This window comes from Chiloscyllium punctatum, chromosome 26 (assembly GCF_047496795.1).
Source record: "Chiloscyllium punctatum isolate Juve2018m chromosome 26, sChiPun1.3, whole genome shotgun sequence".
NCBI classification, from domain to species: Eukaryota; Metazoa; Chordata; class Chondrichthyes; order Orectolobiformes; family Hemiscylliidae; genus Chiloscyllium; species Chiloscyllium punctatum.
Genome location: NC_092764.1, coordinates 78,039,282 through 78,059,156, shown reverse-complemented (window position 1 = coordinate 78,059,156; position 19,875 = coordinate 78,039,282). Strand labels below are relative to the sequence as shown.

General features: G+C 40.5%; 1 protein-coding gene across 1 annotated transcript in view; it reads left to right on the top strand.

Annotated features, from left to right (window-relative positions):
• LOC140453202 (matrix metalloproteinase-15-like) overlaps positions 1–19,135 on the top strand; it is a 100,529-nt gene extending 81,394 nt beyond the window's left edge. The window contains exons 8-10 of the mRNA XM_072547729.1: positions 10,087–10,237; positions 10,692–10,807; positions 14,460–19,135. Of these exons, the coding sequence (XP_072403830.1) occupies positions 10,087–10,237; positions 10,692–10,807; positions 14,460–14,893 (701 nt within the window). The 3' untranslated portion in view covers positions 14,894–19,135. The remainder of the gene's footprint in view (positions 1–10,086; positions 10,238–10,691; positions 10,808–14,459) is intronic.
• Positions 19,136–19,875: the final 740 nt, after the last annotated feature.

Below are 19,875 nucleotides of genomic sequence, written 5' to 3'. Positions count from 1 at the left end.
TTCCACCTCTGTACTGTTAATGTGTAGGGGGACATAAGTAAAAATATAGGGTTCCTTGGTTTTGCAGGCACTGAGAGCTAGGTTGTTCTCAGTGCACCATTTTTCCAGGTCTACCACCTCCAGTCTATAGTCTGTTTCGCCACCATCTGAGATTTGACAGACTATGATGGTGTCATCAGCAAATATGTAAATGGCATTATTCTGGTATTTGGCGACAAAGTCATGAGTATACAGTGAGTACAGTAGGGGGCTGAATACGCACCCCTGGGGGGCTCCAGTGTTAAGTGTTAGTGACGATGAAATATTGTCCCCAATCTTTACTGATTGTAGCCTGTGGATCAGGAAATGGAGGATCCAGTTGCAGAGAGTGGGGCTTAGTCCGAGATCACTAAGTTTAGTAGTGAGTCTTGAGGGGATAATAGTGTTGAAAGCTGAACTGTAGTCAATGAGTAGGATTCTTAAGTAGCTGTTCTTGGTGTCAAGATGTTCTTGGGAGGAGTGAAGGGCAAGTAATATGGCATCTGACATGGATCTGTTGGAGTGGGTCAAGAGTAGTGGGGAGGCTGGAGTTGCTTAATGCTATGACCAGCCTATCAAAGCACTTCATGACCACCGAAGTTAGGACCACTGGGGGTATAATCATTGAGACATGCTGCATGAGCATTCTTAGGCACAGTGATGATGTTGGCCCTCTTGAAATAGGCAGGGACAGTGGCCTGCTGCAGGGAGAGGTTGAAGCTGTCCGAGAAGATCTCTGCCAGTTGATCTGTGCATGCTCTGAGTGCACGGCCTGGTACTCCATCTGGTCCCACTGCTTTCCTTGGATTCACACGAAGGAAAACTGACCTGACCCCGATGCAGTGACTGTTGGGATAGGTTCGTGAGGACTTGTTGGAATAGGTGTTACCTCTCCGCTGAAATTCTGCTCAAAGCAAGCATAGAAGGCGTTGAGCAGATCTGGGCGGCATGTGTCATTGTCTGTTATCTTGCACTGTTTCTTTTTAGAACCTTTGAATTAGAGGAAGCTTGGGGTCATAATATTCCTGAGCAGAGCCTTGGGAGTTTGGTTTAATCCTAAGTGAGATGCTGAGGGACTGTTTGATATGCAGAATTAATGATCTTCTGGATTAGTGGTGCTGGAAGAGTACAGCAGTTCAGGCAGCATGCAAAAGCACCTACTAACTGAAGCCCAAATGGACTTAAAAAGCAGTACAACTGGCTTTATCATTAGAGAATGCAGCAAGTGGAGCTGATGAATTACAAGTTATTCGAACAGAAGTGGACATCCTCTCCGGGCTGACTGAACTTGGAGAAAACCACTTGACTGAAGGCAATTGTATAACCTCACTCAAGACATATCCTGAACAGAGGGACTCTAGCTCAGCTAATAGCCAAACCCCAAAACAAAGCCAAGTCCCTGCCAAACGCCTTAAAATTTCTCAAGGATCTGGGCCGGCAGGCCATTGTAGTTGCTGCCATTATGTGAATCCGAGGCAGCAAAAGAATCCTAATAGGCCTCTATTGAGTAAGAGAACTCATATGCCCATTTCCATAAGAGTGCACACCCTGGAAAGACCACCAGAAACAATGAAAAAACCATTTGGTTAAATGGTCACCCCATTCTAATGGACGTCAATTCCAGCGTGGCTGCATCAATGATTGCAGAACCATTCTTTACTAAAATTTGCTTTCGACTCCAACCCTTAATTTTGTGTAAGACCTCGGCCAAGTTGAGACCCTATGCAGGGGAGCCCCTACAGATTAAGGGTACAACTTTAGTACCACTCCTTTATGAGAAGCAACTGGTTCAGTTAACATTGGTTGCAGTAAAAAACCTAGGCCCAAGCTTGATGAGATAAAATTGGTTGAGAAAGATTCAACTTGATTGACTCAACATTTTTCAGTTATGAAATGGTCGCTGAGTGAAGTCCTAATTAAAGACCTGGACATTTCTCAGGAAGGTCGAGGGAATATCAAAGGAGCCAAGGCCACCTTATATGTTGTGATGTGGAGGTACTGGTGTTAGACTGGTGTGGACAAAGCCAGAAGTCACATAACACCAGGTTATAGTCCCAAGGTTTATTTGAAATCACAAGCTTTTGTAGTACTGCTCCTTTGTTGCCTGACAAAAGCTTGTGGTTTCAAATAAACCTGTTGGACTGTAAACTGGTGTTATGTAACTTCTGACTTTATATGTCAATAGAGAAGCAATTCCACAATTCTGTAAGGCCTGCCCAGTGCCATAATACTTACGTGCAAAAGTAGAGACAGAGATCAGGAGGCTAGAAAGCGATCCCAAGCAAGATGTAATGCTGACATTCGATGCTTCCCTCTATGGTATTGGGGTTGTGTTGGCTCACTGATGGCTCAGCAGAGAGGAATACCTGATAGCATATGCTTCCCAAACTTTATGCCCAGACGAAATGCCCAGATCGAGAAGAAAGGTTTGGCGATCATCTTTGTTTGAGAAAGCTTCACCCATGCATTAACGGACAGAATTTTTAATGGTAATGGACCACACCCCCTGCTAGTGCTATTTAAAGAGGACCGGGTCATCTCGCCCATAGCTTCAGGATAAATTCAGCGTTCTGAGTGAGTACAGTTGCAAGTTAGACTACAGTCTGGGAGGCCAAGTAGCAAATGGGGATGCTTTGAGCTGCTTCCCACTGGTAATATGCACTTATGGTGTTGCCAGAAGAAGCGTCCGTTCTGATTTTAAACTTTCTGAATACTGTTTTAGTCACCGCTGACAATATCAGACTGTGGGTACAAAAAGATCTGAACAGCTGGTGGTGATGGGAGAATCAAAAGGGCCATCACAACCAGAATTGAAACCTTTCTGGACCTAGCAAGACTAGATCAATGTAGAGACAGCATACTATTATGGGGAGAAAGAGAGATTGTCCCGAGCAAAGGTCACCAACAGATACTGGCTGAAACCCCACCAGGGTTGTAAGGGATTTCTAAAATAAAGATGTTGGCAAGAAGTTATGTCTGCTGGCCAGGATTGGATGCTGATATAATAGAGTTGATGGGGCAGTGCCCAGAGTGTGAACAAGGACAAAAATTACTGCCAGAGCACCCCCACTTTCACAGGAATGGCCGTGTAAACCCTGAACTCAGTTACATGTCAACTATGCAGGTTCTTTCTTAGGCTGAATTTTTAAAATCATTGTCGATGCCCATTCAAAGTGGTTGGATGTGCATTGAGTTCACTTGTCAAACTTGGGGATTGAAAAATTGTGAGCATCTTTTGCAATGCACAGACTCTTGGAGGGGTTGGTCACAGACAATGGGCCATCATTTCCCAGAGGGTATTTGAGTATTTCCTGAAGTTGAAGCTCAATATCATTCATCGTTCAGTAGTCTGGCAGAAAGAGCAGTCCAAACTTTGAAGGCAGGCTTAAAGAAACAGCGTACTGCTTCACTTGATACCATTCAGTCCCAGTTCATGTTTGATTATAGAATCACTCCTCACACAACGACAAGGACAGCTCTACCAGAGTTGCTGATGGGGAGAATATTCCACACCAGATTAAACCTGATCGTCCTGAACCTGGAGGGGAGGAGGGTGAAACAACATCAAATGTGGACACAAAATGCCTCGAAATGAGAGAGATAGTTTACTTCAGGGGACAAAATTTGGTGTCAAAATCATGAGAATAGCTCTGCATGGGTAAGAGGCATCAACAATGCGAGGTCAGGTCCTATGACATACAAAGTTCGGGTCAGTGAGGTGGTCCTAGACAAGCACATGGATCACGTGAAAGCTGCAACCTTGCAAACTGGGTAGGAACAACCCAGCTCCTCAAAACATCCGGCAAGGCTGTCAGAACGAATGGGTTTTCCCCTCCGCTTAGTGCTGAAGAAACCTCTGAGGATGAGATGGACACAGCAGATGCTACAGCCTCCACACTGGTACCGCCTGAAGAAGATGATGAGATTTGGCTGAGTCCTCTGGGTGCAAGAGGTGGGCTACGGTCCAGTACATGCCACCAGTATTCGAGGCAGAGTTGGGGGAACTAGACTTGGTGCGAAAATGCCTTGTGAGAAACTACAGGAGTAAGAATGGGCTTACGAACTAGAAATTAGATGTGGGAGGGATGTAGTGACTAGAACAAGGTCAACTAGGTAGATCTCAGAATATGAGTTCCTGATTTGGGCAGTTAACCTGGTCCAGTCAGTGAGTGCTGGCAGACAGATTTAAATAGGAGTGTCAGGGATTCTGTTCGCTCTTGGAGCTGGCATTGAGCTAGTTGGACCAGTGTCTTGTACTCTGCACATGTAAACAAAGGGTGACTTGGTGACAGGATAACAGCCTTCATGGAGTTATTTCACTTTGTATTCACTCCCTGAATCCTTTGCCTTTCTACCTCTTAGATCTCCTTCAAGACACTTCTTAAAATGTTATAAAATCAAGTTCTGATTATCCGCTCTGATATCTCCTCATGTAGGTTGGGGTCAGATCTTTTTTTCATAATGCTTTTGTAAAATATCTTGGAATGTTTACTATGTTAAAGATGCTGTGTAAATAGATTTTTTTTGTTGTTGGTGTTAAATCTACTCTGTTTAATTGTCCAATTTCCACCTGCTGGGAGAGATTGAAATTTCCCTCTGCATGACTGTGTCTATTGGCTCTGTGCCCTGCAGAGCAAATGAGAGTTCAGCGATGGAAGTAATTGAAAGTGCAAACAATATAATTTTTTTTAATTTGTAAGGATGTTTAAACCTTTGACCTTCAGCCTTTTTCTTTTTTTTGTATTTGCTCAACAACAATTCTTTTATAGGTGGGAAGTGGCTGGACTTCTTATCTGCTTTTTCAGGAGACTTTGGTGTAAAGTGCAGGAAAATGTGTGTTTGTTGTATATTTACCATTGTTTCCAGGCAGGATGAAACATCATTACTTTGTATAGAGGGTAAAGGCTGAACATTTAGATTTCCCAGACATAAGCACAGAACAGCTGTGGGTGAGGCAGCCTCTGCATCACATGAGCACTCCCAGAAGGCTGTTTACAGATTCTATTTCCTTACAAGTACACACAATGAGTGAAACCATGCAGCATACTGATAGGGCTGTTACCCTTTGCCAAATCCAAAATTGGACAGATGCTGGTTGTGGAAAGTGAATAGGCTTAGTAGTTTCACAGGTCCAAAATAATTTCTTAGCAAAGCCTCTGTTATAGAAAATAGTTACTAGTCATAGAGTAGCAATCATAAATATTATTTCAATATTTTTTAGGTTGGCCAAACAGTATTATTTGTCTTAAGTTAGGAAAGTCTTGAATAATACATACTGGGTGCGGTGGGGGAAGGGACTTCAGTTTTCTTCCATGCCCTTTAAAGAGTTCACACATGTCAAAAGCTGTGCCTGTGCAGCAAAGGTACTGCCTGTTCAATCCGTTCCCATTCTCCAAAACCACGTTTATAATATCCAATTTTAAAATAACCTTCTTGTTCTTGAGATTACTGTGCAGTGTCCTCAGAATGGAGGATCAGCAGAGGAGAATTTTTGGTTGCAGGCATGCTCTTGTTCTGACAGTGACAACAGCATTCATATAGTGCATTCACCTCGATAAAATACCTGAAGATGCTTCCCAGGAACTTTACTGCAAGATTTGACATCAAACCACTCCCAGGAATTATTGGGGCAAATGACCCAAAACTTGATAAAAATGGTAGTTTTTCAGAAGATGAAAATGAAGAGAAGAAAGAACGTTTAAGGAAAGAATTCAAAAAACTTAGAGTCCTAACTGCATTCCGGAGAGACCATTCCCTCCGCGCATCCCTTGTTAGGTCCACACCCCCCCACCAACCCACCCTCCACTCCCGGCACCTACGTCTGCCAGGGCAAGAAGTGCAAAACCTGCGCTTCCACTCTGCCAAGGACATGCAAGTCCTGGACCTCCTCCACTGCCAATCTCTAGCCACCTGACTTCTGGAGGAAGAACACCTCCTCTTCCACCTTGGGAATTTCCAACCACTCGGGATCAATGTCGTTTTGACCAGTTTCCTCATTTCCCCTCCACCCACCTTATCCCAGTCCAACCTTCCAACTTGTCACCGCCCTCTTGAACTGTCCTACCTGTCCATCTTCCTTTCCACCTATTCACTCCACCCTTCTCCCTGACCTATCACCATCACCCCTCACCTTCATCTACCTATCACATTCCCAGCTACACCCACCTCCCCATTTATGTCTCAGCTCCCTGGGGCCATCCCCTCATTCCTGATGAAGAGCTTATGCTCGAAACATCGACTCTCCTGCTCCCTGGATGCTGCCTAACCGGCTGTACTTTTCCAGTACCACACTTTTTGACTCTGATCTCCAGCATCTGCAGTCCCCATTTTCTCCCTGGATCCTTGCTGCAGACAGTCATGGGGAGGGCATTACCCAGCTCCTTTCAGTTCTGAGGAAGATTTGTACTGGATTCAAACATTAACTCTGCTGTTGATAATAACAGCCAGTATTTTTTCAGCAGAAATACAGACTAGAATTTAACCTGTTGATTTAAAGTGAGTTTGGAAGCAGCTAGGAGCGGCCAGAAAATGGGAAGACTGTATTTATCTAACAGGAAGCATGGAGCACAGACTTCAGACATCAAGGCAGTAGAAATACCAGTTAAGCTTGTTGAATTACCAATTTACTGCAATTTCATGGCAAATTTCTCATTTTACCATGTATGCATGGGAACCCCTTAACTTTTGAGTCCAATCCTATTAAATTAGGACTCAAGTTTTGGCTCTGTTAAGTATTCATCGAAAGAGCCAGTATGCAGTGGCAGGATGTGTGGTTCACAAAGGAAACTAACAGACATTGGCAGAACTGTGGGGAGTGTTGGCATGTTCATCTGGAGCAGTGGCACCTCTCTGAAGAAGAACGGATACATGGGTTTTAGGATGGGGAAGCCTACTCAGTAGAAAGACCAGAAATAAGGACGAGATTCATCTTGTAAGGCAGATCCACGTTGGTCTTGGATCCTCATTAAGGAGTTCCATCTCAGAGACAGGGAAGTTGGAAATCTCAGGAACAGTCATAGAAATGTACATAGGAGCAAGCCAAAGGTACAGAAAAAGCTATCTTGAGGAGAAAGTGAATGCATGAGGTTGAACTTGTTTCAAAAGTCCAAGTGTCAGTGAAGCCAACCACTCTCCAGACAGACTGTCATCGATCTCTGCACTGTTCTACAGGATGAACTGACATTTACGAAAGTTAATGGACTCCTGATGTCAGTTGCGCCAAAGATCTCTGTGCTTATCAACTTTTCAGTCCTATATAGGAATCTACTGGAGAGATGGATAAAATTTCACAGTCTGCAGATCTTAATTAAGGATGTGACCAAGGGACATTTAAGAGGGTTGTTAACTGTGTATGCTACCACACCAATACAGACAGTCATTCAGTGGGATCATCAGCTTTGGGGCCATCATTGATTCTCCCAGGTGCAAAAGGGCCAGTCAAGAATGGGTGACAAAGAAAATGAAGGGTCGTATAAGATTAAAAGAATTGTTTCCAAGGTGACCTCCAATTGTAATAAATGCGAGGACTGGAAGGTTTTTGGAATGCAACAAAGGAAGACCAAGAAACTGAGAAGAAAAGAAAAAATAGAATATGAATACAATCTAGGAAAAGAGATGTAAACTTGGACTGTTAAACACTTCCACAAATATGTGAAACAGAAACATATAGACAGATTTGGGAGAATTTAATAACAGGAAATAGAGAAACAACAGAGAACTAAATGATTACTTTGTATCTGTTTTCACCGAAGAAGATACAAATATCTCCCAGAATTAGAAATCCAAGTGACTTGAGCGAATGAGAATTTGAAGGAAATTAACATTAGGCTATATTAAGAAATTTGAATAGTGCTGAAAATTTATAGATGCCATGACCTGATAGGCTACATCCCACTGTTGAAGGAGCTGATTATCGAGGTGATTAGTGCTTTGGTAGTTATCTTTCAAAAGTTCCATAGATTCTGGAATGATTCCTGAAGATTAAAAGCACACAAATGTCACCACACTATTTAAGAAAGGACAAGAAAGAACTACAGACCTGTAGGTCTTATATCAGTGTAAGGAAAATGCTGGAATTTATCATAGAAGATTGATAAAGGGGCATTTAGATAAAAATGATCTGATTGCGCATAATCAGCATGGATTTGTAAAGTGGCAATTGTGTTTGACAAATCTGTTGGTGCTGTTTGAGGATGTTACTAACAAAATTGATAAAGGGGAGTCAGTGGATGTAGTATACTTGAATTTTCAGAATGCTTTTGTTGATGGCCCCCACATAAAGTTGGTTAGCAAAATTAAAGCATATGGGAATCAGAGCTAATGTAGTAGCATGGATTAAGGATTTGATAACAGACAGAAAACAGGGTCAGCATAAATGCGTCATTCTTGTGTTGGCAGATTGATTATTGTGGTCCCACAAGAATCAGTACATGTGCCCCATATTCATAATATACATCAATGATTTGGACATACAGACCAAATGAAATATTTCCAAATTTGCAATTGATACAAAGCTAAGCAGGAATGTATATTGCGAGGAAGGTGTAAAGGATTTCATGTGGATTGAACAGGCTCAGTGAATGGACAGAAAACATGGGAAAATGTGAGGTTATCCATTTTGGTAAGAGAAACAAACTTGCAGATTATTTCTTAAATAGCGAGAGGTTGGAAACTGTAAATGTAGCATACAAAGGGACTGGGTATCCTTGTTAATAAGTCAAAGAAAGCTAGTATGCAGGTGCAATATTCAATTAGGAAGGTTATGGAATGTTAGCCTTTGTCACAAGAGGATTTGAGCACAGAAGTAGAGAAGTACTCCTTCAGTTGTATAGCAGCTTGGTTAGACTGCAGCTGGAGTACTATGTTGACAAGATCTACCCACTAAAGCTCTGGATCCTCATGTCTATGAGTATCTCTTGTACAGATGCAAAGGAGAGTTATAACACCTATGAAAGGACAACATGTGACCGTTGAGCAGGCCACTTGGCTTATGAAGATGCAATTCGGGTGTCTCAGAAAATCTGATGGATTCTTTAAAGGGCTGACAGCCCTTTAAATCTGCCATGATGCCATCTGATGCTGACTTTACCAGTTGACTGGGATAAAACTGTCATGATTGAGTTTAAGCAGAGACTTACAGGAAGGTAGCACATCTGTTTGAACATAGTGAAAAACAGATCCCCTCATTTGCTCCGAGGCAAGTGCAGAACTGACTACAGATATACTTATTAGCATGTTGGCACATGTAGGCAGTTGGTTTCACTGAGTGACGATCACTTGGCATGTCTTTTATGTAGCATCCTGATAGCATAGTATGCTTCTGAAGCTCTGAAACATTCCTCAGTCTTCCAAGTTACTGCGCCTTCACACCTCCTGTAACAACCTAGCTCGAAACTTAGGACTCCCCCCACCCCGGCTCTGATTTTCTGCTATTCAAAGCCCTTTGACCTTTGTCTGTAGATATACATATATGTGAATACCAGGTAGACATTAGAATACCTCTCACACAACATGAATTGCTTCAGATACTCCTCACCTTGTCCCAAACATTTCAGCAAGGATATTTCATTTGGGAAACAAGTTTCAGTGATGGTGCTGGGGATGACATTTTTTATATAAATGTCAGAAGAAACAAATGGGCCAAAATTGCTTCAAAATTGTTGTATTAACCATGGTGCTCATTCTGTGTGCACATTGGTAAAAACCCATTTATGCCAGTGCTCTTCTTAGATTGTTGTGGACTTGTGCTGGATGTTTCCTCCTGATTTCTTTTTCTTCATTAGAATTGCAATAATATAGTTGCAGAGTAGGAAATTTACCCAAGAAAATTCCTGACACCAGTGTTTTAGGTAGGATCTACCTATATCTGTAACAATATCCCCCTCCACAAAATGGGTAGAAACTGATGACACAGCTTATTCAGGATGTAAGATGTCACCCATTAAATTTCTAAGTTTGAAAATAAAGATATTTTTATGGCAGCATAAGAATAATATGTCTTGAGGTTTCAATGTTTTATAGAATTCAAATTAGGTTGAAAGGTAAATAGTATTCTTTCTTCATTTCCAGGTGACAAATTCTGGCTGTTCAATGAAGCGATGTTGGAGCCAGGGTACCCTCGTCATCTGATGGAACTTGGTGCTGGAATGCCTCATGACAGGATTGATGCAGCTATTTGGTGGGAAATCACTGGTCAGACATACTTCTTCAGAGGTGACAGGTTTGTTTTGAGTTTCATGTCATTTTACATTTAGATATTCGTGTGGGATTGCAGAAGAGAGCTCTGACCTTAGTGTTAGAGTTGCAACGATCTTCACTTCTCGAACCGTACTGCAAAGACATTTTACTTCCATAATAACAAAAAAATGTTTTCAGGCCATTACTGACCTGGCACAGATTCTGCACTGGAAGTATTCAATAACATGTCCCTGCCCAATGCACTTCAAAAAGTATTTTGTATAAATATGTCTACTCACATTTCATTTGAGGTATTTGATGCCTTGAATTTAATTACCTGACCTGGTCCATTGACCTTGTATGGCCTTTGATGTAGAGTTACCTACCCAGACTTAATATCCCTTAGGTAGACAATAATGTGAGTTTAAGAGAGACTGATTTGTCTTTTATGGTGTTGCTTAACACTGGATATTGACTAGACTTTCTGATAATTTCAGATACTGGCGCTTCAGTGAAGAGAGGAGAGCAGTAGATAATGGCTATCCAAAGCCTATCAGTGTTTGGAAAGGAATCCCACCTTCACCAAAGGGGGCCTTCCTTACTGATGATGGAGGTAAGCAAAATCTCCATTTGGAGAATTATAAGAAAATAGCAAGCCCGGTTAAGTGGAAACTGCTGAGCACATTGAATGCTGGAAATTGCTTCTATTTGATAAATGAAAAGAAATTGCATTTAACTTCAGGTAATGGCTATACTGTTGTATGATGTGAGCATGAAACATCATTTTTTATAAAGAGTGCAAGGTCAACAATAGTATAACACATAATGGAAAAAATAGTCACTTAGGGCAGAATCTAATGAGGTCTGAGTGATGTGGACTACAGCAGGCTGTGTGGCAGTATCAGGCATCCCGCGCACTGAGGCCCATCTCAAAGGTTGAGAAAGTCTTGCTCAATCTTCTATGATTTTCAGAAGCAGCATTGCAAGATTCTTAAAAGGCACCAGTTGATGGCCATTATTATTAAACATCTTGTTAATGCCACAAATCACTCTATTACTATTCAAACTCTCATCTAACCAAATAAGCAAAACATTGGAAAACTCAACAAGAAGACCAGAATGAGCACCTGGCAGATGTAATTTGCCTCTTGCCCTGAACCATTGTTGGGAACCGTGCTCCAATATCCTAGGGCATTCTCCATGAGCATTAGCCACATTTTTGAAAAGAAAAATTCATCGGATGTAGGCTTTGCTGGCAGGGCCAGCATATATTACTCATCACTACTGGCTTTTGAGAAAGTAGTAGTGATTGTCTTCTTAAACCTCAGCAGTTGATCTTTTGTAGGTAAACATATATTGTGTTATTGGGGGGGTGTTCCAGGATTTTGGCCGAGCAACATTGAAGGAATGGTGATATACTTCCAACGCAGGATGGTGAGTTTCTTGGGGAACTTGCAGGTGGTGGTGTTCTACTGTAACTTGTCCTACATGGCTGTGGTCATGGGTTTGGAAGGTGCTGTGTAATGAACCTTAATGAATTACTGCAGTGTGTCTTGTAGGTGGTACACACTGTTGCTACTGAGTGTTGGTAGTTGGAGGAAGTGAATGGTTGTGGTGTCAGTCAAGTGAGCTGCTTTGTCCTGGATGGTGTCAAGCTTCTTGAGTTTTGTTGGAGCTGCATTCATCCAGGTAAGTGGGGAGTATTCCATCACACTTCTTTTTTTAATTCATTCACAGGATGAGGGCATCACTGGCTAGGCCAGGATTTATTGCCCATCCCTAATTGCCCAGAGGGCAGTTAAGAGTCAACCACATTGCTGTGGGTCTGGAGACACATGTAGGCCAGACCAGGTAAGGATGGCAGTTTCCTTCCTTAAAGGATATTAGTGAACCAGATGGATTTTTCCATCATTAACAATGGATTCATGGTCATCATTAGACTCTAATTCCAGATTTTTATTGAATTCCAACATCTGACAACATCTGGAATTTGAATCTACGTCCCGAGAACATTACCTGGGCTTCTGGATTAATAGGCAAGCAATAGTACCACTAGGCAATAGCCTTCCCCATTTGTGATTTGTATCTTGTAGATGGTGGACAGATGCACCTCATGTCCACAGACTTCAACATTGGACGTGTGCCAACCCGTAAGGACCCTCATGGCACATATCCAATTCACTTACATGTGGCTTCTGCACCTTTGCACTTCAATTCTGTATTGCAGTCAGCAATCATTTTAATGCTACAGCAAGGACACTGTGCACTCAGGGACATGTGCCTAGATCATGAACTGGGCCAGGCTGCATCTCTTGGCTCTTAGCTTGCTCTTATAGTGCTTACTCAGTCTGAACATACCTGGGTGTTCATTGCGTTCCTGCCTTGCATCACCTTTTCTAGCTTTTTTATGCTTTGCCCGCTCAGACATTGATACCAGGCTCACAGAACAGCTGTCTTGCCTTGTCATTTTGTGCAGGCACAAAACTAGGACGCTTGTCATTGTTACCAGCGGATCTTAGCCAAATCAAAGAGGATCACCTTCACTCTGGGGTCCTGGAACAACAAAGGGCAGCCTCCAATGCCAATTCAGGCCCTTCTTAGGATGGTCAAGTCAGGATCTCATCAGGGTGAGGAGCTACATATCAGGCAGCACTCCACCTGTCTTGATTCTTTCTATTCTACTGTGGGTGTTCCCTCCTGGAATGAAAGAGGAAGGCTGGTAAGGGGAGATAAAATTTGTTGGATCAGCTATGACATTTGGTAAGCCAGTTAGCTCAGTTGACGTGATAGCTAGTTTGCAATGCAGCATGACACCAACAGCAAGGGTTCAATTTTTCTACTAGCTGAGGTTGCCATGAAGGTCCCTGCCTTCCCAATGTTGCCCCTTGCCTGAGCTGTGGTGACCCTCAGGTTAAACCCACCACCAATTGTCTCTGTCTAATGAAAGAGCGAACCTATTGATCTTCTGGGACTACAGTGACTGCACATTTGATGCAGATGGAGAGTTGGTCCAAGAGAGTGTATAAGCAGTGTAGAAGGCGTGCAGGGCTAGTGGTGTTGGAGATTGGGATAGGTGAGAACAGATGAGGGAAGCTGTTGTTGGCAGTAGTGAGAGTAGTGAACCTTGGTGGGAAGTGAGTGCAGTAGTAATAATAGAGTAAGTGTGAATCATTGGAAAGGAGATGCTGAGCCTAATCTTGGTGGAGTGGCAAAGAACATTGATCTTTTTTAGTGCTGGGCATTCTTCCAAACATCTTTAACCTGGATGACAATCCCAAACCCAGCTGGCGTTGCCTGATATTGTGACTATCACTATTGGTCCTGGGGTGGGAAAGGGAGTTCTATGTCAGCACCATCCCACCCTGCACAGCCTTCAGGACCCTGCCAACAAAGTGAGCTGTCAATTTCCTCCTGTCTTCTATGCCAAGAGCAAATGTCAGGAACCATACAGGGCAGTCCGGGAATGAATGCTTGACTGGGTGCACAACAGGTCTGTATGATGGCATGGGTACAAAGGATGCCAGTGAATTCTACTGGTGAGTAGTGAGTTGTTCTAGGAATGGGTTATGGTAAGATGGGACAGAAATTGGACAAGAGAGACTCCAAAGGGGCAGGATTGGTAATTAATTAGGAGAGTTTGTTAGGATAGAGTGAGAGAAAGCGCTGAGCTTCACAGTGACAAATCCTCTTAAAAAATTTGATGCAACTTGGATTTAGCCAAAAAAGCGCAAGATTCAGCTATTAGTTACTGCTTTATAATGAGTTTTCTATGCCCAAGTACAGTATGGACTCTTCTGTTACTCTGAATAACCCTTAGTGCTTGCTGCTTTTCATTATGACCCAGTTAACTGGTCCTGCTACCTATTGTAATTCAGATATTTGCACTCACAAATCTTTTACTCTTCAGTCCTATATACATTTTTGTTTTACAAGTAATATGTGCCCTCTTTACTTCCAAAAATTAAAATATCTCAATTGTGTGTTGAAATTAAATTGCCATGTCCAATGAAATGCAATGTCCATTCTGTGAATTTTTTAATGGAGTCCTGTAAATTTTTGCAGCCCTCCTCAGTATTGACTAAGCATCACTGTCCCAAATTGATGTCATCTAAAAATGTAATGTTTTCGTCTTGTGTTCAAATTGTCAATAACATAATGATCATCAATACATAAAGTATCTATCGAGTAAAAATGCTGAATGAACTAATTATGTGGTACTTTTCTTGCAATGTCATTTCTAAAGCTATTTATATTTTGATTGACAGCTTACACGCATTTTTACAAAGGTACCAAATACTGGAAGTTTAACAACCAGTTGCTGAGAACAGAACCTGGTTATCCAAAATCCATTCTTCGTGACTGGATGGGATGCCATCAGGATGTTGAACCTGGTTTTGATGAAAAGGAGCCTAATTTTGATATTGATGATTTTGATGATGCTAATGATATTGATGATGAGGATGATGAAGAAGATGAGACAACGGAAGAGAAGGAAAAAGAGAGAGAAGAAGAGGTGGATATCCATATTAACATCCCCGTAGATGACTATACCAGAACAATGAATATAGTAATTGTCATTGTTCCACTAATTCTGCTGCTCTGCATTTTGGGATTGATCTATGCCATACTCCAGCTGCAGAAGAAAGGCACACCAAGACTCCTGCTGTACTGTAAACGGTCAATGCAGGAATGGGTTTGACTCTCTCATTGATGCTGTTACTAGATGGCTCGCAGTTGGGTCACAGTCATTGAGTCCAGGTGACATTACTTCTCAATTTTGTTGTTTTATTTTATACAGTCCTGCTCAATGATGTTAAATAAGGCATTAACATAAGAAACATAGAGAATTTGGGGTATTTTGAGATGGTGCCAGTGTTATCGGGTTAAAAGAATTTGTGATGTGGTTCCAAGGAATGCTTTCCATACCTCTTTATCTCCAAACCCTTAAATTGTGCTGAGTGGGATGGTACAAAAGTTTGAAGCCTGGCCTGAGAAGGCTTCCAAGAGGAGTTTCACTGGCTAGAGATGATGAACTACAAGGCTTGAAATAACTAATACCATATGTGCACATTATTCATTAGGATTAATTCATAAATATTTTTTATCTAATCCCATTGCTTTAGTCCTCTGAAAAATCGCCACTCCTTAACTGAAAGAAGATTTTCTGAATATTGGCTAGGATCATCATGATTTGGTGATGGGACAACTGCTGATAACTACAGTGAGTCTTAGAAAAATCATACATTCATTGGAGCAGGTACAAAAAATTGCCTTGTTTCTTCATACCTTAGACTTATTGCAGTCACACTAATTACATTCAGTGAGCTTCAATAATACAGCTGAGTAATTGGGAGATATCTGCTATTCCATTGTATCTTTGTAAGTTACTTACTGTAACTTACTACAAACATTTGGAAATTGCCATTTACTCTCCTATTACTTAGACCTAGCTGATTCAATGAGATGTCCTGTCAACATTATGATTCTAATGTGGTTACACTTGTTCTACGTACAGAAGGTCATTTCAACTCACTTTAGTAGAGGACCAAAGAACTTTATCAATTTCTTTTTAAAGCTTTGCACTTGTGCCTTTCCGATAGGTTTGGTTGTTGCTGCCATAAAAGCATCACAAAAATAGTTTACCAGAAGTCCTGGCTTACCTTCTTAGGCTGAAAGTAGGGTCTCCTTGACAGTAACCTTACTCTGGGCTGGAATCTAGAGGCTGATGCTTGCTGATTGCAGATTTCTGTCTCCTGGCTGAAGACTAAAACCTGCTGATTACAGTCATTCTTATCAAGCTAGATCAAGGTAGAGTTCTAACTGGATAGAGGTAACTGTTAAAAATTCCCATTATGGATCATTTATATTCTGATAGCTGTAGAATATATTGTACATAAAGAGTGATGATGTCCTTGTTAGCACTTCAAATCTATTAAACAACCTGTTCCTGGATTGGAGTCAGAATTGTAATAGCATGGAGATAGTCAATTAGTGGAGGAAATTGCATGAGGATAATTTGACATCAAATGGCTTTGACTTAAGAAGAATGTTGTATGTCAGCATGTAATGGATGTCTAAAGTATGGGGTACATAATTCAACTTTGGAAGAATTCACATTTGCAGCCTTTAGTTTAACAAATGCTAGAAGATCATCAAGGTTGCCCTAAAATATAGCAAAACTTAACTTTCATTTTTAACTTTTTATGAACTGCAGGAAGTTTTATGATGTGTTATTTCTTCATTATTTATCCATAATTCCCTCAATGAAATTACGGAGACCTCTGATGAAGTTATGGAGAAGCATGGGGTCAGGTTAGGTGTATAATCAACAGAATCAAACTCTACCTCTTCATCTCCTCCAAAGACTATTGATACAATTTCTATCTGCCAGTCCAGTAGAAAGAGTTGGGTGGTCTAAACTTTCCTCCACTAGTATTTCAGTAAATCTGAAATCTTTTCAGCAGCTGATGATTCCCAAATGTCCATTCATCTCTGTAATTGCACATCAGTCTAAATGAGACTCTATAGAACTTTGTCGCATTTCTCATTCTCAGTTATTAAGACTACCTCTACATTGCTACACCACTTCCACCTTCACCTCATGTTCTTGTTTCCATCTTGAACAAAGTGCAACTTATTCAGAACTCTATGGTTCTCATCCTGCACGCAAAAATTCTTCAGTTGCATCATTCCAGTCTTTTCTAAACTCTGTTGGTTTACCGCACTCCAAGAATATTGACTTCAAGATTCTAATGCTTTACCTGGAATCCATAGCTCCCTCCTACATTTCCTCCATCCATTTACCCAAACACAGTTAACTCCAACTTCTTGTTTTCTGTGACTTTAAGTACATCATTGGGCACACTTTCAGCTGTGATGCTCTCTGCCTGTTCTCCTACTATCTCTCGTTTTGCCTTCCAAACCTCTGAAATGCATTCTGTTTTATTGTGCACTTTCTCTTAGATACATTTCATCTTTCCTTTCTACTGTTCACATTTTCCAATGTCAAACACTTGTATTTTTTTCTTTTCATGAGGATCATTAAAAAATGTAATTAATTGTTGTGTTAACTAGACTTCCAGAAGGTTTTGATAGAGTTTTGTCCAAGAATCTGGAACAAATTGATGAAAGTTAATGTAAAACCTGGAAATGGTTAAGAAAGTGATTGGTGGTTAGGAAGCAGCATTCACTTGTTGACTTTTATTGAGTACACCAGTGGGGTGGACAGTGGACAGAAATATTACTGTGCTGTATAGCCAATAAGTTCTGTACGGGAATTCCTTCTGTTTCAAGTAAGCCACAGCACTTTGGCTGTCAAAATCTAAAAATTAATACTTCAAAAATGAAAAAAACTCCTAAATCAGGTGGTGCAATCAATATTGGTGAGGCAGTCAAGAAACTAAAGAATGAGTTGTTTAAATCTTTATGTGGTAATAGTGGTAATGGTGAAACCATGTGCAGGTAAATGTAAATTATTGCACATCAGAAGGGAAATGATTGATAAACCATGAATTATTTTGGCATACATGACGGTAAAACCAGAAGAAACTTATGGTTGTCTCTCAAGTTGACATTTGAAGTTAAATAATATCAGAGCAGTTGCAAGTTTGAGCTACATACAACGTACATAAGTTTGAAAAAAGAATTAATCTATTAAATGCTAGTGTTTCTTAAAAAGACATTTGAGTCCCCTAGGTGGTGCATAGAAGATCCTTGAAGCATGTAGCCTAATGCTGGAGAAATATAGCTATAAGGGAACCCTATAGAAACATTATTTCTTCCACCCTGACAGGAAATGACTGAACAGTTAGCTTAAGGACAATATAAAATGATAAAGTTTGGATCTTTACCAAGTTAGACTTACAAAAGGGAAACAATACACAGATGCAATCTATCGAACGGTAAATTTAAGTCTAATGTCTGAAAGTTCTTTTGTAGAATAATCAATATTTGAAATAGATTTCTCGGCAAGGCAGCCAAAAATTTGAAATCATTAAGAGACAATTGAAAGATGTGATTAGGATCAGATATTCCTGTATGCACTTCTGTAATGTTTTTGGAATCCCACATTTCAATTCTGAGTCAGCCAGTCACATGTTGCATTTTGTCATAAGATGTAGGGAGACCAAAGGAAGATTTATTATTTCTTGGATAATGACCAGAAGCTGTGGATTGTTACAGGATCACAGCTTATGTTTGAGGTTTGTTCAGACTGTCCACTCAAAACCTTGATTGTCTGATCCAAAGCAAATGGGTGGCAATTCTGAGCAGGACATAATGAGATCACACTGGGTCTGTATTTCACACTGCACATTACTTTAAGTATTTATAAAAGGTGGGAACATCTAACAGCCTTTCTCTTCATTCTAACCTAATTGTTACAGGTTGCAGTTTAAAGTTTAAAACTTTCAGGATCACAGCTTAAATGCTCAATTAGAATCGGAATTATTTTTTGTAGGGTAGCTCTTTAATCAGTCCATAATGATGTGATTTCAAGGTATCTTGCGAAATTGGTGCTAATTCTTAGTAATGGGAAGGTATTCAACAGTGACTTCATCAGGGTATTACAATGTGATCTGGGCAGCTAACAGTGTATATTGTACATAGTACAACCAGGCAGTCACATATTAGATTTGTATTGCGGGTATTTACAAAACAATAATAACAAATTAAATATGGGAGCATTACCACTGAACTGTTTTTGTTGTCCGATACTGGCTTCTGCACTTGTGTAAATCAGCCACTACAGTGATGGTATCCAAACATTGCTAAGCTGCAATAATGACTATCACTTAACGTTCCTAAAAATCATGCAGTTTTGAAACAAATGTTATACATATGGTTATACTTTAGCTTCATGTATTTAGAGTTTCTGATGTTCATTTTTAAATCGGTTCATGCTGGGCGTGTGTTAAAATTAAATGCCACAAATGAAACTCTCCGCTTTTGCAATGACTAGTCAGTTGATCCTTTCACATTTTGTGAGAATGCAAAGTGACACAACGTGTATCTGCACATCCTTAACACCTGAATAAGAAATCATTCTTATCTATAATAAAATGTTTGGACAATAAATTGCAATTGTGGTTCACAGCAAAATAAGTATCCAGAAACAGGATTGTGTCTTTTCTGATCTGAAATTTAAAATCTTACACATTTCATAGAACAGCATGCCATAAAGCAAGGCATAAAACAATTGATATTCACGATTTGCCCATAATGATTTCTGCTCTGTTACAAACAGAATACTTTCATATACTTTTCAGGCTAAAATTGGCACAGGAAATATAACTACTCAGAAGTAGGATAATACAGTGAATTAACTGCAATGCACTACTTGACTTACACAAAATGTCAAACTGTTCAAAAAATTATAAGTCCTGTATAGGTTTTTCAGAATCTTTCAGTTTAATTTTTGATAATTTTGTTTGCTTAAAAATTAAACGTACAGGGCACTAAAGTACAGAGAGGCTCCACTGTGCCATCTTTATTTCCACATCAGGAAATCTCAACTTTTGCTACTGAAGTCCAACTCTTATGTTATAAGAAAATAAATGGACATCTTGTAACTAAACACAAGTATTTATGTGTATGAAAATGAGTTAATAATTAAGTGTTTAAGTAAGTTTCTTATCTTGTTTTACTTACTTAATATGAACAGAAGATTGACTGCAAAATGTC